We start from the raw sequence: 26,506 nt of genomic DNA on the forward strand, positions 1-26,506 counted from the left end.
TATGTCCCTATTTAAATCCCCGCTCGGCGCAAATTAATTCTGGAGATGTACGCAAAGTTCCGCGGATGCGCTCTTAATTAACCGTGAAATGTACGTGTGGGCTTTATGTGATCTCAATGTATAAATCTTTACGCCATCTCGAATTCGCGCCTTTAAAGTGACTGAATTAAAACCTTTATGCCGTTTCCTAACCGTATTCAATGGCAATAAAAAGACATCGAGGAGATCGAGAAAAAACTTTAATCAAGTTTAACGTTTCTAGAAAGAATCGTTGAATATCATTGAGCAAGATATTGCTTAATTAACGCAGTAATATTATTATTTAACTTTTTTATATCTTTAACATATTCATTTTATATTTTATGTTTAAGATGCACAGACACATTAAATTCTTGTATGAATATGATATCAAAGATATAATTTTAAATTAAATATATATGTAATAGTAACAATTATTTCTTCATAATATAATTGTTGACTTTCCAAGAAATGATTTACGTGCAAAATTATACGCGTATACGGTCCTGATTTTGAACCACACACAATTGTACATGGGAAATTCCGCATTTCCATAATTACAGTGCTACCCAAAATCTACCATTGATAAATAAATGATAATCATGATGTATTAGCATTTATTAATAGCATTAATTGTCCAATTTGTTACTCATAAACGGATTGTATACAGTAGCCACAATGCTACCGGAGGTCAATTAATGTTTACGCCGTAGTTATTAATTGAATCGGACCACGTTTATGTCAACGAGTAATAACGATTCTATTTTCCCTAATTTTCATTTTGATAGTTTGCATTTCGCGAAAGAGAAGATGATGTATTCTATTTGTAACGAGAAATATCGGTGTTCTCATTATTTATATAAAAATGATTACTGATATTAGGTAAAGTCCCAGTGTACATTTAAGTCCGATTGTATTGTATATTTAAAAAAAAGCAGTTATTATAAAATATTTATAGATAGAAATGTTATAGAAAATTTTTTCGTTTTTAATATTTAATAAGCTGACAATCATTTTTTTCTTTTATTTAAAGAGTAACATTTATCATGTAAAAAGATTTTAAAAAGGTATCACTCTCGGTATCACTTTGATAAAAAAAACCGTTTTAAAAATTAAATGTTCGGTCACTGGGACAGTTACCTCACATGCAAACCATTTTTAAATAAAGTAACGTAAAGAGATAGTAAAAAATTTCATTCACATATAAAAAATGCATTGTTTTTAACATTAAGTATACAATAATATATTGAATAAAAATGTAATTTAAAAATATAATTTTGACATAAAATTATTATATCAAATCATAAAAGTATTAATCATAAATTAATTGTTAAGCTTGTATTTATACATAATTATTAAATATATTATTGTATAATTAATTTAAAAAATAATTGTTTCATTGTGCCGCTGGTAAATAATTTCTTATATATATTCATAAAAAAATGGTATTGTTATTACCATAAATTCATATTGAATCGCCGTGAATGAATCAAGTGTAAAATCCAATTAATTACAATCATAATTTTAGACTCGCCGATTCGCCGTTATTTCACCGTTCTCTGCTTTTGCCAGGTAATCCATGCCGTTTTCCATTAGGGGCTGTGCTTTCTCATTTCTTTTCAATATCCACAATATGCAAAGAAAATGGGAAAGACAACAGGACAAAAGAAATGGGAACACAACACTTACTTCACGTAGCTACGATAATCGACGTTCCTATTCGGCATTGACACTTTTATCTTAATGATCCACATGTGTATATATCGCGTACACTGCATCGTTTCATTATCACTCGCGTTGGGACACGATGCAATCACGGCGTTACTCTCGGCCGATGTTTCTCTCTTATACAAGCACTCCTGAAACTCACGTACAAAGCTTGCGCCAAACTGCGCGCGATTCGTGATTCGAGTTAGTTCGAAATTCGTGGTTAGCTATTTGTATGAGATTTGAGAATATTGTGAATGGATACATTCGTCTAGTTTGCATTCGACGCCTGGGCACCGTACTATTCGTACCAATTGGCCGGCTCGAAGCGGTTGTTTGCTTTTTTTTAAGGGACACATCAAAGGACCACGAATCGCCGCGTGAATCGCGCATACTTCGTGACGAAAACGCGACGCGATCGCGTCGAAGAGCGTCTTGGCAATGAGGCCATTATAGCGACTAACAAAGGCGCCCCCAGAAACCACCGTCGAGAAACCGAGAGAATTCGATGAGATTTGTCGCCGCTACTCGATGCGCGTTGATCCGCGCATCGATCGAATATCGATCGACCGCCGTCTTTCGCGAGCCGCTTATACCTCCGGGACGTAATCCTGCGACAACAATCATCTTGAAATTCGCGTGACTTGCCATTCGGTGATGAGCGAACGTGCGAGCGTACGGCGAATTCACACGTTAATCGTCGAAGCGACGCGACCGTTCGGCAGCCGTTCGGCGAATAGCGCAGACGGCACGGTCTTATGGCTCTTCCACACTGGAACCACGCGGAAACGCTTGCCACGTGGCAGGAGCTGTTACTAGCGACGGGGTCCACCCGCGAATCGTCAAGGAGTTAAACGTTTCGGCGATTAGCGTATTGTTTCACTCGATCGCGACGGGATTTACGTGCCAATCGTCAAGGTTAAGGAACCAAACGTTTCAGCGATTTGCGGAGGTGTTACTGGCGAAGGAGGTTCGGAACTGTACCATCGGTGAGTTCAGAGCGAAGCCTGTATCGAACACTATAATTATATCAAATCTCGCGTAATCGGGGAAACGATTCGTCCTGGCGGCAAGGTATTACCCGGTAAACTTATCTCTACGGTATTCACGGCGACGAGACGCGTGCACTGTCGAGCGCCTGCAGGGATACACTTCGCCAAGAGCGCGACCCGCTCGCCAGGAGTACGAGTCGCTGGCGAGCCTGCCTTATCACACTTCACGGCGTTCAGTGGCAGTGAGAAATGCTGGAGTCGGTTGCGACCTATACGTTCGATCGAATGTTTTTGTCGAATCTCACGTATTTATGTATGATTGACGCAACCGGAGAAGCGACCTGATCCATTTTGGCGGCAAGATATTACTCGGTAACCTGTCTGCCATACGATAATCCCACGGTCGTGTAGAATCGAAATGCTTCGTCGATCGACAAACGACAACATGGTACGCGCCGTAGAATTATAGATTCAGAATGGATTCCAATCGGAATTATTTCCTAGATTTCGATTGCGTTTTCTGGAGAAAACGAAATAATTCCGATCGGAATTCGTCGATTATTTGGAACAGAGTACGTATTATGAAATTGTTCAGAATAGATTCCGATCGGAATTATTCGATTATTTCCTTGATTTTCATTGTGTAAGGGCCTCTAATTAATCGATACTGCACACTTCGAAGGGTCATAAACTTTTGCTGAAATATTGGAAAATTTTGCTACGTACAGATTTAAAAATAATTTTTTGTTACACTATCAAAATAATTATATAAGCCGTTCACAAACTAATTGTCAAAATGTCAAAACTTTTTACAGTATGTTACCACTGTGTTTGAAGGTTCTACATAATTATTTTCATCGACAAAATTAATTTTGCATCTGTATTTAGTTAAATATTTAGATATTTCGATAAAACTGTTTCTTTCGTGCACAAATCCGAAGTAGCAGACTAATGCCATAAACGACTTACGGTTGCATTTTGATATTCACTGCCAGTGCTGAAAATCTGTAGTGCACGTAACGTTTACTCTGTTTAATAACGTTTTTTGGAAAGCAGAAGAAAAGAATGAAAAAGTGCAAGCGTTTGCTCTCGGTCTTATCTCAACACAATAATAAACAGAAGCATTGTTTACTTCTCGGTTTTTGGAGCTAAAGTCCTAGAATGAAATGATAACTTTCAATCGGATTTACATTTGTGCTATTACAGAGAAATTTTCTATTCCTATCGTTTCTTACACTGAAAGATTGATTTTGTTGAAATTCAAGTATGAAAATAATTATATTGGATCATTAAAATAACTACATTGCGCTGAAATAAAAGATTTGATAATAAATTATTACCAAATTTGGTAATGTTATTAAATTTGGCAATAATTATCAAATTTTTTTTTCAATGCAATATATTTATTTTAATGATTCAATATAATTATTTTCGTATCCACATTTCAACAAAATCGTTCTTTCCATTTCTTTCAGTGTAATAGTAGCTTACTTAAGCAATTAAATATTAGTTTGATCGTGTATGTTTTTTGAGTTTTTTCTATCTAATTTGTCGAGTTATTTAATCCATTTAATTTTTGTTTTATACACTGTGTAAAGAAACGTTGTTAAATGTAATGTAACGGAAGCACATTTCAAGCAGGTACATTCAAAACATTTAATGTTGTTAAAAGTGCATTAAATTTCATGCACATGTGCACAATGTAGCTTTCAGTTATAGATACATTAAATTTAATGTGCTTGTGTAACTTAAAAGTATACATTGAATTTTATGACATTTTTAACAGTGTATATAATTATATAATATGTGTGTGTGTGTGTGTGTGTGTGCGTGTGTGTAAGAAATATTAAATTATTTATGTATAAGAAGTACGAAATCTAATATTAAATAATCGCATTAAATAAATGCATCATATATAAATTGAAAACATAAGCTAATAACAATTTCGATAAATCAGATAGATAATATCAATTTTGCAATCAGATAGATACTAATTAATTCTTCGTGGTCATACCTCTTGAAAATTCCATAATAATCACACCGGAATCAAAATGACTCCAGCACGTTTAATTGGTTGCCGTATTTATAGCTCTTTGAATTAAAATAAAACTGAATATACTTTAAACATAAAACATAGAAATATAACAATTTTATAAAGATTTTAATTGTAACATATTTAAAAAAAATCGTAAAATAAAACATAAAAAATAAATGAATTTTACTAAAAAAATTTATAACTTTTTAAATTTTTTATTTTTTTTCTTGTAAAAAATTGAACTTAGAAACCAGAGAGCTTCAAACTTTTTTTAGCATCAAATTAGGTTAAAGACGATTGCTCAATTATATAACTAACATGGAAAACAGTTTAACAAATATGAATTTATGAACCAAAAGCACTTTAGGAATGTTCAGATTTTTTCTTATCTAATTCTATCGATTTTTTTTACACAGGAATATGCTATAATAAATTTTTCAGCACCGACAGTATATATCAGATCGCAGCCGTAGAATCTATTTCGGTCTATTAGACGTCACTGTCTCTTAACGTCACTCCGCTTCCTGGGAATACACGTGTGCGTAATTCGTTCCCACAAGGAACCAGGATACGTTATAGAGTAACGCGCACGATCGACTTGTCCTTATGGCACGACAGAAACTGCGTGCGCGAGACGTCTCGCGCCCGACAGCGATTGCCAGAAATTCCGAGAATCACTCGGCAGACTCACGTTTGTTTTTCGATGACCCATTTTCTCGAAAGGCACTTTCTGCCGCCCGATTGGAAGGATACGCTTGTTTATTATCAAAGCCGTGATTTTATAAAATTTACGCTCAAGTGATCTTCGAACGCCCCAATTTAATTTTTTCCTCGTACTAATGAATAAATAGTAAATAACTAATTGTAAGTTTTTAATATCTATTAAACTACTAAAATATACTTAGGGACAAAGACATCAAAAGACATGAAAAAGTAAAACATTTTATTACATAAAGAGACCCTAGAGCTTCAGTCCCAAAAGCTCACAGATAAACACGTTACAATTTATTATTGCATTTAGTCAAGATCGGGAACGAATGCACGCGCCTTTTTCATTCTTTTCTCCTGCTTTCCGTACACGAAAAGCGACATTATTGAAATATGAAATGCTTGTAACGCGTTTTTCTTTTTTGATATTATTTAGCGTAAAAGTATTTAGCGGTCCCTCATCTAGGAAAAACATGTTTACATCCTTGTGCATGATTGCATTGAATTAACATTGGAAATGTGAGGAATTTGTTTTCGTTTTTTTTTTCTCAGTCGAGAGAAATATTGTCAAACGAAATATCAATTTCGAAATTCTTCTCTCTCTCGATGATACAAAAGTATGGGTATATCCAATGGGAAGGAAGAGGTTCAAATCTCTTTCTCTGAAATTTTATATTTATTTATTAATTTTTAGAAATCTGAAATGTAACACACATACGATATTTAAAATAAAATTATAAAATATGTACCAGAAACTTGGTTAAAATATAAAACTAAAGATAGATCATAAATAGTTATTTAAAATAATATCTACTAAATAACTATATTTTATTTTATTTTAAGCATATTTTAAACAATATTATTTTGAATAGTCCTGTTTATTTTTATTTAAAAATATAACTGTACTTTTGAATAATTAAAAAACTCTACCTTGAAAAAAATAAAAGAGTATTTGCAATAAGCAGTCTTACTCTTATCATTTTTTTTTTTTTTCGATCGCCGATCAAGTGGGCATTGTCGGACGAGTATCGGGGGTTGATTGATTTGATAATGCGTTTTTCCCTTGATGATACGATAATATTTGGTAATCACTCGTCGATCGACGTAGCACGATAATCGCCGAAGAGATTATTACGCGGATATTACATACGTCAAGCCTATCAAAATTGAAATATTGCCGGCGATTTTTTCGCTGTCCTGGGATTATCGACGCGTTTCTCTCGTTCTTTCCGCTCATCGAAAATGAACACGTGGTTGAAATGAACATGTGTATGCGAAGGTAAATACGGCGTCGGCAATGTAATGTTAAATTGCGTATCGTGTAAATTTGCGTGCGCGATCGCAATCGATTGCATTTTACGCGAGTCACGATTTGTCGAGTGCGCGTGTGCATCGATGTGGACGAATCGTCTTCCTCGAATTTCGAGGCGAACAGAAATTGGCATCGATGGAATAACAATGCACGACGGATGCAACTGGTGAGCGAATTATTTATGCAACTTCTTTTTTGAATTTTATTCAAATTTTATTCGAGAAAGCGTAATGAACGCATTGAAAAAATTGATCTCGCGCAAGAGATTCGAAATCTCGTTACTCGGACGTCTGAGAGTTAAAAATTTACACGTCAGATTATTATTATTACACCAGCTGCTTGAAGGATTACAATATGAATGTCACGAGAAATGGACATTAATGTCCATTTCTACCAATGCAGATTAATTTTAATCTCGATTTAACTTACTTTTCATCTTTTTCTAAAAATTAGATCGAGTAAATTAAACCGAGATTAATGTTAATCTACATTAATAGAAATGCACACGTTAGTCGATAATTCTGTGCAGGATTCAATATATGTTCTTCGAACGTAAAAGGCTTCATCCGATGTACAAAATCGTTTTTACATATTTTATATTTTTTCATTTCGAATAAATTGTATCAATTATTTTGAGACATGTTCCGGTCCAAGTTGAATACAGATCAATAGGATTTCAAGATTTGATCACCTTTGATCTTTCGATTGGTAACGCTGGCTTTTAAAATATCACCTTTACAACGTAACTCGTTCTCCTTGTGAGGCTTAATTGTAATTGCGGATAGCTTTAACTAATATTTATGCGAATAGTTGGTGGAGCGGCAGTCATTTGGAGCTAGCTAAACTAATGCGTTGCGTTACGCTCGATAATCCGATAAATGCGATTGCGAATCGCAATTTATGCGTCGCGTGCACGCTCGCGTTTTAACGATCACGCGTCGAAAACAAGAAGTGTCGATCAAATCCCCCTCCGCCGCTCTCGTCGGCTACACCACGTGCGAACGGCTAATCACGCACCACTCCTGGAACTCGCCGTATCGCGGGTGCGAAAATTACTGTAATCGAAGCCGCGACAGAAAAAGGGCTGTGTAAGTGCCATACTTTCGGAAAATTGTTTCTTCAACGGCGAGAATTCTATACCAAAAGGTCGGGAGAGGCTGATACGCGTGAAACGGGCGCGCGCTTGTTGTGAATATTTATACGCCTCTTAAATTATTTATGAAGTGGAAAGCAAACGTGCCGACGTTAAACGGTGCTTTTCTTTCGCTACTGCCCGGGATAAGTAAGAAATTTTTCGGAAAGATGGTTGTTTCCACGTACGCGAAAACTTTATTTTTGAAAGTCGTAAAATTGCCATGGCGCGCGGCGCTACCGCGGCCGCAGAAAATCGATTTCGCCGTATCACGTGCAGAGTGACTTCTCTCTCTTTTTCTCTCTCTCTCTCTCCCTCCCCCCCCTCTCTCTCCACCGAGACAACATCGAACAAGCCCTTTGCCATTAATAAATTTACTTAACGAATAATCGAGCGAGGATCGAGGCTGCACCGGTACTGTCTTCGAATATATACGACGACTTTTGTATTCCTGGATCCGGCGTATATATTCGTGGTCGTGTATATAAAGGATCCTAGGGGAAAAAATTGAAACATTACTCACGCGGCACTATTGTTCTCTCCCTTTTCGTGCGTTCCCACATGCAAATGGTTAGAGTTCTCCGTCCGCCGGTGTATTTCACGTTGAATTTCATGCTGAAGCGCTCTCGATGTAGCTTATCTATTATCTGTGCTGAGAATCTCTTTCGTTCCGATAATGGGCCAGTCTAATGGCATTTGATTCTAATTGACTTATCGGTACAACAAGATCGTGGTTTTCCAGTTTTTGATTTGGAAATTATTTACTTTACCGCGTTGCGGTTCACTTACGGAAAGTAAACGGTTTACAAAATTATCAAATATCTTCCTCAGATTTCAGTTTATGAATGCTTATCTGTTTTTATCAACGCGAAGCTATTACTTCATCCAATTTACTTTGATGAGATAATACTTTAATGTGCGGGTAATTCCGGAACTGTTCTTCATAAATAGAATCAATTATTCTTTGTTTAAAGTTTCAATTAAGCAACTTCTATCGAATTTTATGTAAATCCTACACATAGTTTACAACATTAAACCAATTTATAGCCAAGCTATAAATAAAAATCCATTTGATTTTCATTTGGTACATTGTTATTTCCGTACCTACATCGATTTGAAATTTAATTGGTCTTTTAAACGTATCTTTTAAACTTAACTATGTTTTATAACTGAAAACTATAACGCCACCATTTTTCTTCATTTAACCTTCGACATCTGTGACATAAAATTCTTATGGGACAAAAATTGCATGTTAACACGTGATATTTAAGTTGTATTCTCTCGTAAAAAAAAAAGAGAAAAGTGCAAAATAGGTAGCAGCGCTTAACGAGACTTTACGGTCACATAACACATTGATACTCGAGGTCCACGAGATACGGAATTTCAGACAGAGAGGGAGGAGAGGTAAATCGACGATTAAACTTTGTACGTGGCAGTCTCATCGCTTAGGATTTAACTCGGTAATAATAACGTCGCCCGAGTCCAGGGTCCCGAAAGTTAACGACGATGTTACGCGTCTACAAACGGAACGATCCCGTCGCTCGCTCGTTTTAAAATTAATCGACCGACCGATGTTCATTGGGAAACGACCGAACTTCCGGACAACGTTCTCGGATAGACACTTTCGGAGAATTCCCCGGAGAGAAATGAAGGAGATACGGAGGAACGGCGTGACGTGAAACGAGCGACCGAGTAGAATCGTTCAAATTTTCATCAACAACGCCGGGGAGAGAAAGAAGGAGAGATTGTCGGCGTACTTTCCGAAAGTTCGCTTTCGCCTCGCTCGGTTGGATGCTGCGCCCCGAACAGCGTCAAGGAGTGCACGCAACGAATCTTCATGTCCGCAGCTATCGCGTTTCCCCTTCATAACATCCCCTAGCATTTGTCTTCATTTCTTGCGCCACTCTAAACGACGGTACGTAGTTATGATTTAAAGCCGTAGTTCTGCGGTGAAGGTGAAGAAGAACCAGAGTCGCGGGTAAAGCGAGCTTGCGTCGTTGTCGACGTCGTCGACGACGACGACGACGACGACGACGACGACGGCGGTGGCGGCAAGGACAAGGGGTTGCTTGTGTTAGCGACGAATCGTGAAAACCGGCGTGAGCGTTCTCTCCCGTTGTAACGTCAGGTGCGACGGGCAGGTAGACGGGTAATTAGATTATCGCGTGACGCGCGAGTCGCGGCAAAAAGTGGGAATTTTTGATCGGGCTAGAACGTCGCCTGTGCGTTCCGTCTTGATAATCACGAATTACCAACTCGCGTTCGACCACCAGTCGCGAGTACAAAAATGCCGTTTATCTACGATCTCTTTGCAAGACCGTTGCGAGAGACGACGGCAGGACTCACGGGAACACGATCAGCCGTTTCATCCCCCGGCACGGATAGATCCCTATCTCGCGGCGGCTTCGCCTTTGAGACGTTTCTCGCGCGTGGCGCGAGTTAGCGAGAGCGGGTGTCGTTTAATGCACCCGGGAATCTCGTCGCTGTTATCATACTCGGAGCGCTGTTTACAACTTTCCAGTCACGACATGCCTTATTATCGCTGGGTACCGGGTGATTCCGTATGCCGCCTATCGCGCGCTCTGCTTCGCGAGAAAATAACAACCGACACGTAATCTCGTGCATGACACCACGCCTGCTGCCGCTCGAGCGTTAATAAATGCATCGTATGCAGTGTACGACTGTTGTTAAGTCGCGATCAGCCTTCTTCCCCAGCATGCATGAAGATTGTTGCAAGAAAAAAAGCGACAAGTTTCGTAGATTTATAAAAAAAAGGGGAAATTTGAGCAAGCGCGAACAAACGCGAATGACTTGCTTGCTGCAGCCACTACTTACTGACGATGCCGTTTGCACCTATGGCGAGGCACACGTTCCTTCGTGTTTATTCGCGCGCCTTTGCTCGGTTTGAATCGATTTCGTACATCGTTGGCTGTTACACTAATTATTATACTTAAAAATGCTAAATTCTGGAGCCCTGGATCTCACATCTATTGTAAACCTTTATTATCCCAATTTATAAACTTTTATCATATACGATTTATTTTACATATTAAGTTTATAATTTTATGCATCAAATTTTATAGCTGTTAACATGATTTTTATGTTATTTATTTTTTAATCGAGTTATTTGTGCGAATGGATATTTGTGTAAATTAAATGAAAATGAAAATTGAATTTGTGTTATAGTCGCGATGTAAATATAACATTGTAATTAGGTAAATAAATTGTTTTGCAATCATTGTTATTGCGACCAGTGTTATTGTTTTGTAACCGTTGATATTGCATTAAAATATCAAATTGTACGATTAAATTCTTTTTGAACTCCTAAACTTAAATTTTATGTGCATTTTAATTCACACTTTTTAGACATAAATTTCTAAATCAATCTGTTTATATTTAATAATTAGATCTCTTACACAGAGTTTTTTCTGTAACTCGATCATTTAAAAATATATCAAAGAGAAAAGTTTGTTTCGAGGAGCACATATTAGACAGCTTTTTTCCGTGCTTACTACTTTACGAGATTTCGATATCGTCAACGTTTTCTTTAATGAGATGGTAACGTTTTCATTAACGTAGTAATGTAGTTCGTAAAGAAACAAATGTAACTATACGATATTATTGATTTTAAGTCGATCTTAAACTTAAAAACTATAAATTTAAGTGAAATTGAAACGTAGAGGAGAGTTGCCAAATGTGTACACTTGAGCTATTTTTTATTTCGCATTTGGTGCTGTTTGCAAAATTCGAAATTATAACTTGATATTTTAGACATCTATTATTACATGTTAAACACCTTTCCTTGTATTAACAAATTAATTTGTTATAAGCTTTTCTGCAACATACTGCAAAAGGTACAATTTAGAAAACCGATTGCCTAATTTCTTATTTATTTTCTGTTTTTATTTCTAAATGCTGCTTACATGAAATAAAAATGTAAAATATTAAATAGGTATGCATTTAGCAACTTTTCTTTACATCGAGAGATCCAAATGAATCAAGTAAGACGTTTTTCTTTAAATGATCGAGTTACGGGAAATACTCTGTATACGTGATGCGATTATTTTTAAATATATTTTAATTAACAAGTGACTGCAAATATAATGTAGGTTTTATATTTAAGCAATATTTAATTTTAGTTATAAATTTTACAGCTATTTAATGAGTCGTATATACAATAAGTGATACTTCAATTCAATATCAATTGCATTACCAACAATTACTTTAATGCAATATGAATGGTTGAAAAAACGATTTATTTATCTCATCACACAATGTTACATTTACTTCGCGGCTGAATAAATATTTTCATTTAATTGATATAAATATCTTTTAGCACGACTAACTCGGTTCGACGTAAAAACAATATTACCCGCTATTCAATGATTACCCGGGGAAAGTGAATTTCTCCAGTTAAGAAACTAATGGAGATTACAAATGTGCATCCGGATAAACGACGAGACGAGATAGCGTGAAATAATCTTAGCGTAGGTTTCGCGTCAGCAACAGCGCGATTTTTTGCGAATCGTCCTTAGCGTTTCTGCGAGGAGTGCTGTACTTAACGTAGTATTAAAGGCCCGATAACATGATGCTCGTCGGAAAGTTGTGACGCCATTAAGATAATCTCTCGCGGTAGTATTATGCGATGCCGCAGAAGCAGAACGACAGGGGTTGGGACGCATCGCGCAGGAAAAGGGAGGCGTAGGCAAAAGAGTATAACGAGAAAAAGCGAGAGGATAACGGCAAAGAAAGTCCGATTATGAAGCGACTGACTGGCTCCTCTCTCTCTGAGAGAATCTGCAAGGGGATATATTATAATTAGTAATAAAATATAAAATGTCGAAAACGTTATTTTGTTCTGGTTTAATCTTGAAAATTATATTAGCTCATAGATTTATTTGATTAGCACTTGCTGTTTATAGACGTCAATAATAAAAAAAATAAAAAATAAAAAAAAGATATCAAACATCAGAAATCTAATAAAAACAGAAAGATCGTTTATTTAGCTGTACTCAATTCTGTAATCAAATGGCTTTAAATTTAGCTGTTAAATGAGGTGCAATTTAATGAGGTGTGCAGTCGCGTGAGCCTTGGTCTTTAAAATTTAACTCAGCAGCGATAATATGAGATTTAACGTATCTTAGCAAGAGAGACATTATTACTCTTTAATTACATTTTTAACAAACTTGTGATTTATTTTATAAAGGAATAGTTTTACAAAATTGTATTATACCATATATGTTGTACAATGTTAAGAAAAAAAATATTTTGTATTTTCAATAAAATTCTGTCAATTATAATTGAGATGCAGTGTTATATCTTATATTTTACACCATCTCATACATCAAAGCTATTTTGTATAACATTGCTATTGATAGGTTAATATGCTTTCTTCTATTCTTGGTCGGCAAAACTTAAATGGCAAACAAGAGAATTAACTTATCCATTCTGCTTCAATTTGCAGTAAGACAGGTAGGAAATAAATAGAAAAAAGAACAAGGATAATTGAACGCCTTGCGTGAGAGACGAAGTAGGTCAGGAAAAATCGAAAAAAAGATTAAATTATACTGTTTGCAGTACAATCCTTTACATAATCCGAGGTTTACTCACGGGCAACACACTCACGAGTTAACAAACGGCGTATTGGTAAAACATCTCATTGGAAGGAAGAGCCAGTTTCTGACGTGAGAGATTGATATAAAATTAGTTGGTTAAAAGCTAAGTTAAAAGTTATCGCGCGCAATGTATTACAGCTCGAAAAACAAGTATTAGCGGCGCGTGATTCGCAGTTGTATAATTGAAGTATAAGAGAAATCTTTACTTGCGCTGGAGATTTAATCTGTTACTATAGAAAACACGGACGCGATATTGTCGTTTTATCAAGTCGAGAAAATCTCATATCGGGAATTGTCCGCTGCCGAATGAATTATACGGTGCGGGGTTGAGGATAATGAAAGAGATACGCGAATCGAATTATCCGCGAGCGAAATCGATGCAATTAACACTTAAATGGCATTTGCTGGTTATCGTATCTGTTAAAAAGAAATTGAGATCGATTTCATGGATTCATCTCCTGTGTGTATATATATATATATATATATATATATATATATATATATATATATATATATATATACATATGTATAAAATGTCCTCTGCATTTGCGCACTGGGAGAAAAATTATTAAATTTTAATAAATATTCGAATAGTACTAAATGTAAATATATATTTATTTAGTACAAAAAAGTACTAATTTAATTTAGATATCATTTTTTTATGAAATAAATATTTACGTCCCGTGAGTAAATGTTAGTATTATTTGAATAAATATTTATTAAAATTTAGGAATTTTTTTTCTCTCAATATACATATGTACATACGTATGAGCTCTATTTCAAAATGCTTTATATAATGCATGTATCTACGGATAAAAAAAAAGGATGGTCATTTAGAAAATATACCGCATATAAAACCTTTAATTTAATCCATATATCACAATATGGATTGAGTCTGTATCTGTCCCAATAAAAGGAACGTCTGATTATACTTAATGACCAGACGATTTCTCTTAGCGAGACAGTTTCAGTTGTCTCGCTGTTTTATTAAACATGTTAAAATGCCCTAATTTTTGACAAAGGATTCCGTTGCCAAGTACTTAATAAATCATTTTAAATTGTGATGATGGACCTAATATAATAAATAATAACAATTTTGTCCGCACCATTTATTCTGTGTAAAAAATTACTTGATTTTATAACGAGTTATTGATTGATCATGAAACATTCTTCGTATGACTAAAAGTAGTATTATATTTCAATAACGTTTCGATGACAATTCAAGTAGAGATGGTTAATTAAGTATTTTAATTAGCAATCCTTTAATTAGAAATACCCAAATCGGACAAACGCATTTGAACATGTATACGTACATGCATTATTGATGTAAGTATAGGTAAAATGTCAATACGAGCCGAAACGCCAATGTTGGGATATGCAACGCACACACAATGCATGCATATAACATTACTGTTTCTGACGAAGCTGGTAATGATTTTAACAAGTATTTTGTCAGGAATAGCAATACCCTGCATATGTACGCATACATTATGCTGGGGTAATATATTGTTCAGAGTTCAGTAATATGGAAATATCGTGTGCCGCAATTGTGTACTTATAGTGAACGCAGCAAAATGTAATAAGCTCATTTATCGCGCATGGTATATCTGCCTTCGGACATAGTAATATAGACGATATGGCATGGATCGCATAAATTTTTCTTAAAACGAAAAACATTGTCAGCTGCGCGCACTGGCAATTTTACGAAACACAATTGTTTAAGTCAAGTGAAACGTCTGTAATTGTCTGGAAGAAATTAAATCATTCTTGACGGAAACGTGTATCAAATTATCGAATTTTGCACGAATGACAGTTTTATTAATTATCGACCATTAATCAATAATTGCAGACGTAGAATCTAATCGACTGCTATGTGATTGCTAACTGTTTATCCTATAGGAAAGACCAAATATTCGCACGAAGCATTAACAATGCAGAACGTCAATCAAAATGGAATCAGGACGTGGCCGTAATATGCAACTTTAAAATAAACCCTAAAGCGTATGTCTGATGCATTTTATTTTGTTATCGGATATTCAATCATTTTACTTGCGTTAAAATCATGAACATTTATTTGTACTCTTACAAAATAATTTATCCAAGTATGACATATAATTCCCTCTTTTGATTTTAATATATAATTCTCGCATTGGCATTTATTGTGCAAAAAGCAAAATTGATTTTTGAGGGAGTAAAAAGTGTTAAACCACCGACGTAGATCGAATAACAAATCGATCGAATCGGCCGGGCGATAAATCGAGCTTTCCTCATCGAGTTGACGACTCTCGACCTCAATTAGCACTCGATCTTTGTTTTTTGTTCGGTACAAAGGTGCGCCGGCTTCAAAAGAATATCATGTTTCTAACGCATGCCGATAATTACATGCGCACGCCAGTCCGAGCACTTTAATGGTTTGTTGCCTGTTGAAAATTAATTATTTTACGGCAGAAGCTGGTTGAGCTGCTGCTGGTGCCGTGTCGGTGAGTGTATCGAAATACCTGTAGGGCGGCAGGCAGGCTTATCCGGCTGGCGGAAGGAAGAGTAAGGGGACAATGTGTGGTAGGCAGGGTGAGAATCGTCCGGGGGTAGTGTGTAGTTGACGCTTTATCGGAAGAGCGCTTTTGTTAGAAAGTCAATACCTGTGAAGAGACCTGGGCGCTCACTTCCTGATACGCTCGCGTTAAAGAGTACACTTTAGAGCACGCATAAAGCTCGTGTGATTTTTCTGGCGGAAATGCTCTCTTTGGGGAAAATTGCAAACGTCGCTCCTCTCGAACGCCTAAGGATGACATTGAGTTAGGAGCGACGTGAAAGTTTAATCGTTCAATTATCGATTTGACAATGAGTGAAAATCACCGAGCCCATTTGTCGTTCTTTTTTTACGATGACAATTTGTAAGAAAAACGACGCGCGTATTAAATTGACTCAGCACGAAACATCCTTCGATTGACCTCTTCGGTGAGGTATATGTCACGTTTCGTTCTTGATATCTCAGTGACCGTTCTCAACAAAATCAAACGAATAAATCACAGCTGTCAGCCACTGAGATATTTGCCCGCTGATGCATTATGTATTTTCTGATACCGATTCAATTTCGAAAAAAATATTCTGCTGAAGGATTGCTGTAAGAGGGATTGTGTCCCGCTATTGGATCTTTCACCGGCAATATCGCGTATTTTAAATTCGCCGATGAGCGCTCGTTATTTAAATTTCTCAACGAATATCACTGCCAAGAACGCTTTACGACGTAAATACATCATTCACTGTAATACGTTGGCCATTCATCCGCAGTATTGCGTGATTACGTCGCAATTGAATAAAGCACATAATCATTGGCCATTCGGTTTTATGAAGTTTAAATGAAGTAATTGCTGATTCCATATCTCTCTCTCGTTTTTCTGTTGCTCAGTAACAGCATATTTCTCTCCAGCGACTTAAAAGAAATATTTATCACAATCATAAATTTTTTCATGTACCTTTGGACATGCAGTTTTACGCAACAAGTGCATAGTATCATCGCGTATTTTTATGGAAAATTTATTTTAATAATTTATAATTATCTATTTGTTTAATTATGTGTATGTGTGTGTACACACACACACACACACACACAAACTAATATATTATTTTTAATAATATCAAGATTTTAATGTTATTATTAATAACATCTATATATATTGATTTTAATAATATTAAAATCTTGATATTATTAAAAATAATATATTGGTTAATGTATTGTATAACATTAAAACCTTGAATTATATAAAAATAATACATGTGTCAATAATAAATATTAACATATGTTTATTTTTAATATTAGATTTAAAAATATAGAGAAAAGCAGGAGTAATATATGAAATACTCGTTTTTAATTGATATTATTTTGATATAAATACATATTAAGATAATAAAAAATGCATATTCTAATTTGCACGGAACATTCGAAAAAAATGTATTAATATCTAATTAATAAAAGTCCTCAAAATTCAATTCCATCTTTAATATTGACAAAAAAGTAAATAGATGAAAATGAGGAGTCTTAAAAATATAATACAATACAATATGGAATACAGGTCAAATTTTAGAAACAGTAATAAATAACACAATAAATGAAGCGCAAATAGTTTATATTATATCTTTGCATTTGCAGTACAATAGCGCTAGGAAATAACATTACTGCATTGGATATGGATAATAAAAAACATAAAATTAAATCTTAAATTATTATACAAAATAAATATTATCATCTGAAATAAATAATATTATTCAAAATAGGATAAAAAAATAATTATATATTTTTATATGTATTCTGAAATGCTGATTTACAGAAAATAAAAATTATTGCACTTGAAAAATAAATTAAATGTATAAAAAATTGTGTAGGATATCATTTTTTATGAAAAAAGATGGCAAATGTAAATATTTTAATTATATTCCGTATTTTCTACTTTAAGTATTCCATAATTCCGTCTACACGAAATGTTATCTCATCAGTCTATTTCATATTACCTGCTTTTATCACATGCATATATTTTTTAAATGGTTATTCTGTATCAAATATCTATTAAACGGCCAATAAAACTGTTCGAATTGGCTTACTTGTGACGTTTACTTTTAATTACAATCTACCTTATGACTTTGCCTCTTTTATTGCTACCGATCTCTAGTTGAAAAAGTGCTCCGGGGTGTCGTCGTACGCGAAACAAGCACACCTCCCTTACCCGGCATTAAGCACTGTCGCCGTAGATGCTAATTTAAATACGACAAGAATTCCAGATTTCCTCGTGGAGGGTAAGAGTAGAGCCACTTTACTACCTAATACATAGGGAATGCAGATACGTATCGGACAGTACGACGAGGAGGCAGCGACGCGCAGGGGGGAGGGAGACGGAGAGGCAATTGTTTTTGTCGTGGGGGCAACGGAAGCTGGTGGCTGGTAGGTGCGAGAAAGAGGAACGAGCGAAGGATAGGAGAGGGTAGAGAGACGATCGAGAGCGAGAAAGAGAAAGAGAAAGAGAGAGAGAGAGAGAGAGAGAGGGAGTGAATGAGAAAACGGGGGTGGATTCGGTTACGCAGCGCTACTGCGGCCGATCCGGGAAACTCGGACGGGGTTGGTCCGAAAGCTCTCTCAGTCGCGGGCAAGCCGCCACGTAGTGATAACACCCTATATATCGCGGGCAACTTAAATCCGGTTCGCGTCTCACGACTAGAATCCGATTCTGATAAGAGCGTAAGTTCGTTAGTGAGAGCACAGGCGTCTTAATTAAATTCATCAATCAGCATGCGAAGATAACATTGTGTTTAACAGACTATGGAAAGTTGAATGCAGGATCCACGTGGTGGATCGGAAGATTTGCATTATTGGTGCTTTCTTCCGGAAGTTGCATCGTCCGAATGCGAGTGTCGCCCATTTTATATTCGCTCAGATTTTCTCGTTTTACGATTAATTTTTTTCGGTAACGATTTCATGTGCGAAACGAATAAAATGCAAGCGCTCGTGAAATTTAGGACGTGTCGCGGTTTTGGTACCCGGGAGCTGACACTTGGTCGCTGGCCATCCGGCGGCGCGGCGCAGCTACAATCGCGACTAACGAGAAACCACTCTCTTATTTGCACCGTCGTTATACCATTGTCAGAATACCACGATTCCGTGCCACACTATTATCTCCGGCTATTAAAGTACAAACGTGCATACATTCGTATCGTAACCTCGCCGGCCTCGGGCTTGATTATACTTGCGTTTGTGGCTTTCACAACTCATACATATATTTGAATAAAAAAATAATATAACGTTTTTATAAATATTAATATCTCGACTGTCCCAAATATTTGATGCATATGAAGAATATTGCAATATTCGGTCTACTCTTCTAATTAAATTTAAAAAAAAGAATTTAAGAGCAAACGTGATTTCGATGCATCATGAGAAATATTAAATTAATAGAATTATATTAGAAAAATCCAAATATTTTTCCTTATTTTTTTTTTTACTTTCCGCAAAAATCTAAATGGCATTAAAGATAAGAGTGATTGAAGAAATCGAAAAGGCGTAACAGTGACAAAGAGTGAGGCGTGACGGATTTCCCTAGACCCGTAGATTTCCTTTGAGCTGATCGCGTTAATGATATAGTGGCTTGGTTTTTGGCAACCGTATGAGCGGTTAGTTTCCAGTTGACCGTGCGAAAAGGTAGTTACGAACTTTATGATTACACCGCACGAGAGGATTGCTTCATTCGTCGATTACATGCAAGCCCGCACTTCGCAGACATAATTCGCAAAGTGTTGTAACGAGGGGCGGATTGCGTGCAACAATATCGCGTATCTTGTTTTCAGAATCAGTTTTATACGCGTGAAGAATTTATTTGAATCATCGTTCTTTGCCAAATCCCGATGGTAACGGCTTCTCTTATTTGATTGCGGATTATTAGGAAAGCTTTTAGCGGAGCTGCAAGCAAGCTTATTAATTTACGCTATGGCTTTATCTATTTACTTATCTTATTACTAATAAGTTGATAAAAATAATTTTTACGCGAAGAGTAAAAAGTTAGTAGACCTATCATTCGGAACGTTTGGGTCAGTTCCAATTTCTGGCAATTGTGGGCGTTGCGGATAAAAAGGGGGTCAACCAACGCAAAGTGCAATAGCGTGGCGCGACGAATGAGAAAGATTTCGCATCGCGCGACGTGCCTGCAACAGTCGTTAAATATTCATGACAACCGGACGGTCAGATTTGCAGGTGGCTAAATTATTTATGATCTTTTACGTAATTGTGTATAACAATAAAGCGAAAGTTCTGTTGCAACAACGTTAAATACGACGATTGTGAAATATTTATGCAAAATTTATTTGTCCGTTTCGCCGTGCATTCCTTTTATAATGGAACTTGCCATGAATAAAATATCTGCCGAATTATCTGCAATTATCATTGAAGTACGCTTTTCATCGAACAAATTGAGTTGAAGCTCTACGGACTAAAGTTACTGAATTAAAATGTCACTAAGAACCAACACAAGATAGTCGCGTGTACATAAAAATTTACCGTATCAAAATTAAACATTGATGTTGAATTTCGATATAATAAATTTGCATGTACATACGCATTATCTTGTGTTAGCTTTTATTAAAAATAGTAATAAAAGAACTTTTATCTCACAGCGTTACCAATTTATTTTAAATTGTATTGTTAATTTATAAAATTGAAATATTTGTGAAAAATTCTTTTATACTTATTTATTATATTTTTCAAATAATATCTCGAGAAGAGCATTTTTCATCGAGCAAGTTGCAAAAATAAAAATGTTGACATTATTGAAGAAAATCGTCATCGATGAAAATCGGAAATAATAAAAGCTATTAGATCGCGATTGATTCCTAATTCGCGTTCTTTTGCTAAATTAATATTATGAATTTGATTTCATCGTCATAACAAGTTATACAACGCGACATCCGTTTCTAATCGGATTTCGCGTAGCACTGCTCATTGGCTACAGCCGAAGCAGTTGACAAATTCCTTCGTAACCGTTGCAATCGTTGGTTGCTTGCAAAGTTGTAACCGCGTGAGTCTTCCGGAAAGCTGCCACGTAACCGTCGAATTAGAGCGACGATGAAAGACCAATTCCCGGGTAATCGAACTAGCTCTCGCTTCCCGTTAGCCTCCGTACGAGACGTTATATTGCTTCATCTCTCGAGTTCGACAGAAATTCCCGAGCTGCGCCAAAGCGGAGCAGTTGGCTTTTTCTCATCTCCCCTTTAACGTCTTTAACGTCGAAACATCGTTCGTCAGCTCCCCGTCGTATCCTCTTTCAATCACCCTCGCGCGCGCGTAACGGATGAATATATCTCGTTGCCAAACTAGGAACTACGTGTGCTATCTCAATAAATAATTTTGATCAATTAATTGAAACTAGAGATACATAATTATTTCCAACATATTTGAACAATGATATATTAATTAACGCACTCGTGAATACAAAATTGAATGTGAACGTTTGTATTACAAATCTAACGCAAATGGCCATGCCTCTCTCCGCCTCTTGGTTTAGTATGCTTTCTACATCCTCCTCGCTTTCGTACCAGCCGAATGTGCAGCGAGCTATTTAAACTTTCGGTCAACGGAGGAGTAGTTAAAGTTTGAGAAATTCGGGTAACGCGTGTGTACTTTAATTAACACGCATACGTAGGGAAGTTCCTTGGTTATTAAGCCCTGTCGTCTGGAAATTGGATGTACAAATCCTGCAATGCTCACCCCGTGGCGTTATACATTCGCATTTGTATCCGTATACACATTCATATAAATTCTTGATTTGTCGTGAAATATAGTTGCGCGAATATACAATACACATTCAGCAGGCTAACATTTAATAACAAATGGGCTTCAATTATTACAACCTTTTTCGCAGACATATTTGTCGCATCGATTTATATTTACATTTCATTAAACTTTATGTTTCAAAATGACACGTGCCGCTTGAAAAATATATTTTTCGTGTGAAATACTTTAACGCGCGCGCGCGTGCGCGCTATGGAATTTCCATGTAGTAAGACTTTAAGACCCCCAGAGAGATTGAAATGAAGGATTCGCTTGATTAGATTATAGCTAAGCTGCCCCAATTATCCATAGAACGGAAAAAGCTCGGACGGGGGATGCAGCTGATTACCCCGGCGGGGTGTAGTAAATCCTAAAATCCACCGAATTTCGAAGCTCCGAGGTATGTCGTAATCGAGTCACTCCGCGGTCAATCTTAAACTACCGAGTTGTACGAGTGACTCTGCGGCACTCGCGCGCGCGCGCGCTCCGGCACTTTAATCCAAGGGACTTGAGAGTGCACCTGGTAGACGACGCTGGTATATCTCTCCCCGGCTGGTTGTGCCGCTGTGCGAACTTCGGGCTGGCTTGCGAGAGAGATGGGCGTTGGGAGGGCGCGGGGATGGTAGACCCAATTACATCTCGTTCGTGCAGAATTGGACGAATACATACAAGATGCTTAAGACGCCTTAACTATCTTGGGATTTGTACCCACATTCTAACTGTCGAGATTCGTTTAAATACCACCCTACGCCGGACTTTCGTCGGTTACCGTGGATTTCTATCAACCTATAAATCCATCACTGCGAACTCTGACAAACAGATTTTACCCAAATGGGCTGGACTTTTGTATTTTTCATTGTAATTTACGACTTGGATTTCAATAATTTTTACTCCGGCCGTTTGATATAATATTTACAAGTATTTGCCTGAGTTTTATTTATCGTCTAATTAAGCGACAAAATTTCACAATCGCGCTAATATATAAGTATCATGAAAATATGAGACTTGTTATAAATAATTATTAGGTTGAATTCGATCGATCGTACGACGTTTAATACGAGTGATTTTTTTATTTGTCGCAGAACGCTACAAATACGAAGAAGCTGGCATTTTCTACGAGCGACAACCAAGTACGAGGTGGCGATGAAAGAAATTTGGAGAAATTGAAAACTCAAGGTCAATCACCGATTAATGTACATCCCAGTTTCGGGTTAATGGAGCGCAACCACCCATGGAAGGGAAACGCGATGACACGCTGCCAGCCGAAGATGGAGGTTTCTTAAGCCGGGATTAGAAGGTCGCCTAAAACCCAAGCTCTCCTGTCCTCATCTCAGATCGATCAAATCATTGACGCGAGCTGCTCGAGGAGCCGCTTTAAACTTGCCGCACTAGATTCGGCAGCGGGCACGGAAGCTGCTTCAATCACGCGCGGCAAGGAGGAATCTGCGGAAATCTAAAACTGTGATTCTACATGACGACTGATCCGCCAGGAGAGAGGAGGGAAAAAGGAGAGTCGCTCGAGTGGCCTTGATCTCGAATGATCAAAGCACCGCCCGCTGAGAACAGATTTATTCTATGTCTTGCGAACTTTCGAGAGGCCGGTTGTCGCGGCGTAGACGTTGCGGCACAAACGATGCGCTGGTCGGTGAATTAAAGCGTGTACCTGGGGCTGCTCGTTCGGACAATCGATAATGCTGGGTCGTAAAACTCCGCGCGAGGCACGTAGCGTGTCTGATAAATAATGCAATTCTATCGAGAGGATAGATGTCTCGAGGTGTGAAGCGAAAAGCGCTGGGTCACTCTTAGCACCTCGAACAGAGATCTCGAAACGCTTCGTATCAATTACGACGCGGACACTGATTTGTGCATCGCTTTCTCTCTCTCTCTCTCTCTCTCTCTCCCTCCCTCGTGAAGTTGACCTGGAATGCCAGATCCCCCTCGGAAGAACTGAACAAGGGTTAATTGGAAATTAGGAATCGAGTGTATTTATCCGAGACAAGTGATCGTGCGCGTGCTTAGACGAGTGTCGGAGAAAGCGACGAGTGCGCGGATTTCCTTACATTTTTTTTGCGGACTAGGCCGATTTCCGTGACGTCATTGCGAAAACGATTCGGAATAGTGTGTCGGATTTGGTAAATATTTGTCGGTACTTCGAAATCGAGTAGTTTAACGCGTCACGAAGCATCTCATCGTGATTCAAAGCTCGCCCGATGTGAATCGAAAAAGGGGTCTTTCCATATTGACACGCCATATCAAACACAGCTCGCGCAGAGACCCGGGCGCGACGTGCCGGAGTGCATAAATCGTACGTGTACGAGCAATTAAGAAGTAAATCGGAAGAGAGGTAATTAACGTAGTATCTAAAGTACGAAGACGCGCATGCCTCGCGGTAATTAATTACTTTCAATGTGAGTTTAGAAAAGTCGGAGAATCTCTTGGGTATCATTATACGCGGACTTGCAGAATGGCACGTAACTCGTGAATAAAAGCCGTGTAGCGTATAAATTTCTCGGATAGTCCTAATTACCCAAGTACCGCGAAGTTGTATGAACTGAACTCCGGCGCGATTGCGAAGAACCCCTTTCGCGGGATCCCCTTTTACGGGAATCTTTAAAATATACAGGGGCGAGAGAGAAGAGAGTGCGCGCGTGAGTCGCAAGCCGTTCTAATTCCGCGAGAGTCAACCTAGTTTTGCGCCCGGCAATTCTGGGCAATTTTGGGCAATTCTGGGCAATTCTGGGCGAGCCGGAATGCGGACGGTGCCGTATGTGCTTCGTTAAACTGACAATAATCGTCAACCGCGTGTCACGAACTTGTACGTGGGAAAGCGAGTGTTGGCAAATGAAATTCCGGCCGTGCACATACGACGATGTCGTGTCGTGATTTGAGCACTCGAGCATCAACGTACTCGTGAAAATTCGACGGTGTGTTGCGCATCTCGACGAGGAAGAAAATTGTCACGAGGAGAAAACGGAAGAAATCTAAGATTCGAGAGGAGATTATTCGCGAGTTACTTTGAAAGTAAAAACCAATTTGATACACACTTGACACAAAGAGGATCGGGAGAGCGGGTTGTTCGTCGACGACCGACAGAGGATGACGGTCCTTATCAAAGCATTGATAACCTGTCGATTCGTTTGAATATCCGTAAGAGGACGATCACGGAAAGAGCGATTGCCACAAAGGAGCGTCGCGTCACGCCATCGAACAGCTATTTCAGAAAAATAACATTTGTTAGGAAAGTTTGATCGCGATTACGGATAGTTATCACCGGAAAACCATAATCGACAATTGTTGCCGCTAGGCAAATGATGGACCTTATCGGGGACGACATGTGATACGATGGACGAGTGGTGTGCGCGATTAGCTACGAAAGAATGACGGTGATGTGTGAGTCCTTCATGGATATTGCTCAGTGCCGGGATGTTGCAGTGAGTAACTGTCAATAAAAGAGCGACGAGTGTGACACAACGAGATCAGTTTCGTCGTCGTCGTCGTCGTCGTCGTCGTCGTCGTCGTCGTCGTCGTCGTCGTCATCGTTGTCGTCGTTGTGTCGTTGTCAACGCCGCGAAGAAGGGTAAGAAAAGAGCCGTCCGATACCGCTCATAGAAATACCCAGCATGAAGGATCATCGAGGAGGATGGCTGCGCGCCGTGCTGCCCCTGATAACGTTCCTCTCGCATCAGACAGGTGAGTGCGATCTTGTACTTATTATTATTATTATTATTATTATTATTATTATTATTATTATTATTATTGCGCCGGCTCTTTTTTCCACAAGGCTCTAAAGAAGGCCGAGCCGTGCGAGATGTTCTCCGTCATCTGTTGCTTAATCGCGCCAGCCGTGAAAATTTATCGTTATAAAAGATAAATTATATTTTAAGTTGAGAAATTTGTTGTAAAAAGAGCATAATAGTAGTGTTGCGAGAAAAAGCCCTAAAACTTTTACCTTGTATATTAAAGCAGATATATTATGAAAGTTGAGTAATTTGAGAAAAGAGATTGTATTCTTTGAAAATAAAATTACAAAACAGGGTGAGGAAGGGATAATTTTAGGTGAATATTCTGTAATCGTTTGTGCGCTCTTTTTTTGAATAAAGTTCTCAATTTACATCGCACAGTGATTTAGCGACTAAATGAAATAGATGATTATGATCGATAATCAAAATTTTAAGCGGATTATTACGAGGTGCGAGTGCACAAATACGTTCGAGCTAACTAAATAGAATTCCATGAATGTAATCTAGAGCGGTGGATAAACGAATATTTTTTTGCTATTTCCTGATGGCCCAAATAAACTTAAAACGGTGCAACGACACTCTGTCGCTCATTCGAACAAAGCGCCAGTGTGTCAGTAAAATAGGCCACACCGACACGGTGTATTGTTTTTCACACACGCGCACGCGATTATATCGAAATGTATATCACGAATAAAATACTGTAAGGGAGACCCAATTTTCGATGGAATATTGCGATTTAATGAGCTTCGAGCTAACCAGCTTTTACAGGATGTGGTTTATTAACGGATCGAACGAGATGGAGTTTTATTTATTTATTTTTATTTAACTCTAATACAAGTTTGTTTTCTAGGACGTTCGATAATTAAATATCTCGCGGTATAATTTGTTAGAAGTTAATCCGCCGTAACCTATAAAATAATTAGTCGGACATTTGTAAAA

At 37.5% G+C, this 26,506-nt stretch overlaps 1 protein-coding gene across 6 annotated transcripts in view; it reads left to right on the plus strand.

Moving 5' to 3' along the window:
* The window catches only part of LOC105207766 (T-lymphocyte activation antigen CD86), a 309,464-nt gene that overhangs the window by 175,478 nt on the left and 107,480 nt on the right, over nt 1-26,506 (plus strand). For 5 of the 6 annotated variants that reach the window (XM_039457591.1, XM_039457590.1, XM_039457592.1 and 2 more), the window contains one exon: nt 22,910-25,517. In XM_039457591.1, coding sequence (XP_039313525.1) covers nt 25,448-25,517 — 70 coding nt within the window. In that variant the 5' untranslated portion in view covers nt 22,910-25,447. Of the gene's footprint in view, nt 1-18,567; nt 18,750-22,909; nt 25,518-26,506 lie in introns of those variants that run through there. The other variant, XM_011177406.3, reaches the window with a different exon arrangement.

Source organism: Solenopsis invicta, chromosome 14 (genome assembly GCF_016802725.1).
Source record: "Solenopsis invicta isolate M01_SB chromosome 14, UNIL_Sinv_3.0, whole genome shotgun sequence".
NCBI lineage: Eukaryota > Metazoa > Arthropoda > Insecta > Hymenoptera > Formicidae > Solenopsis > Solenopsis invicta.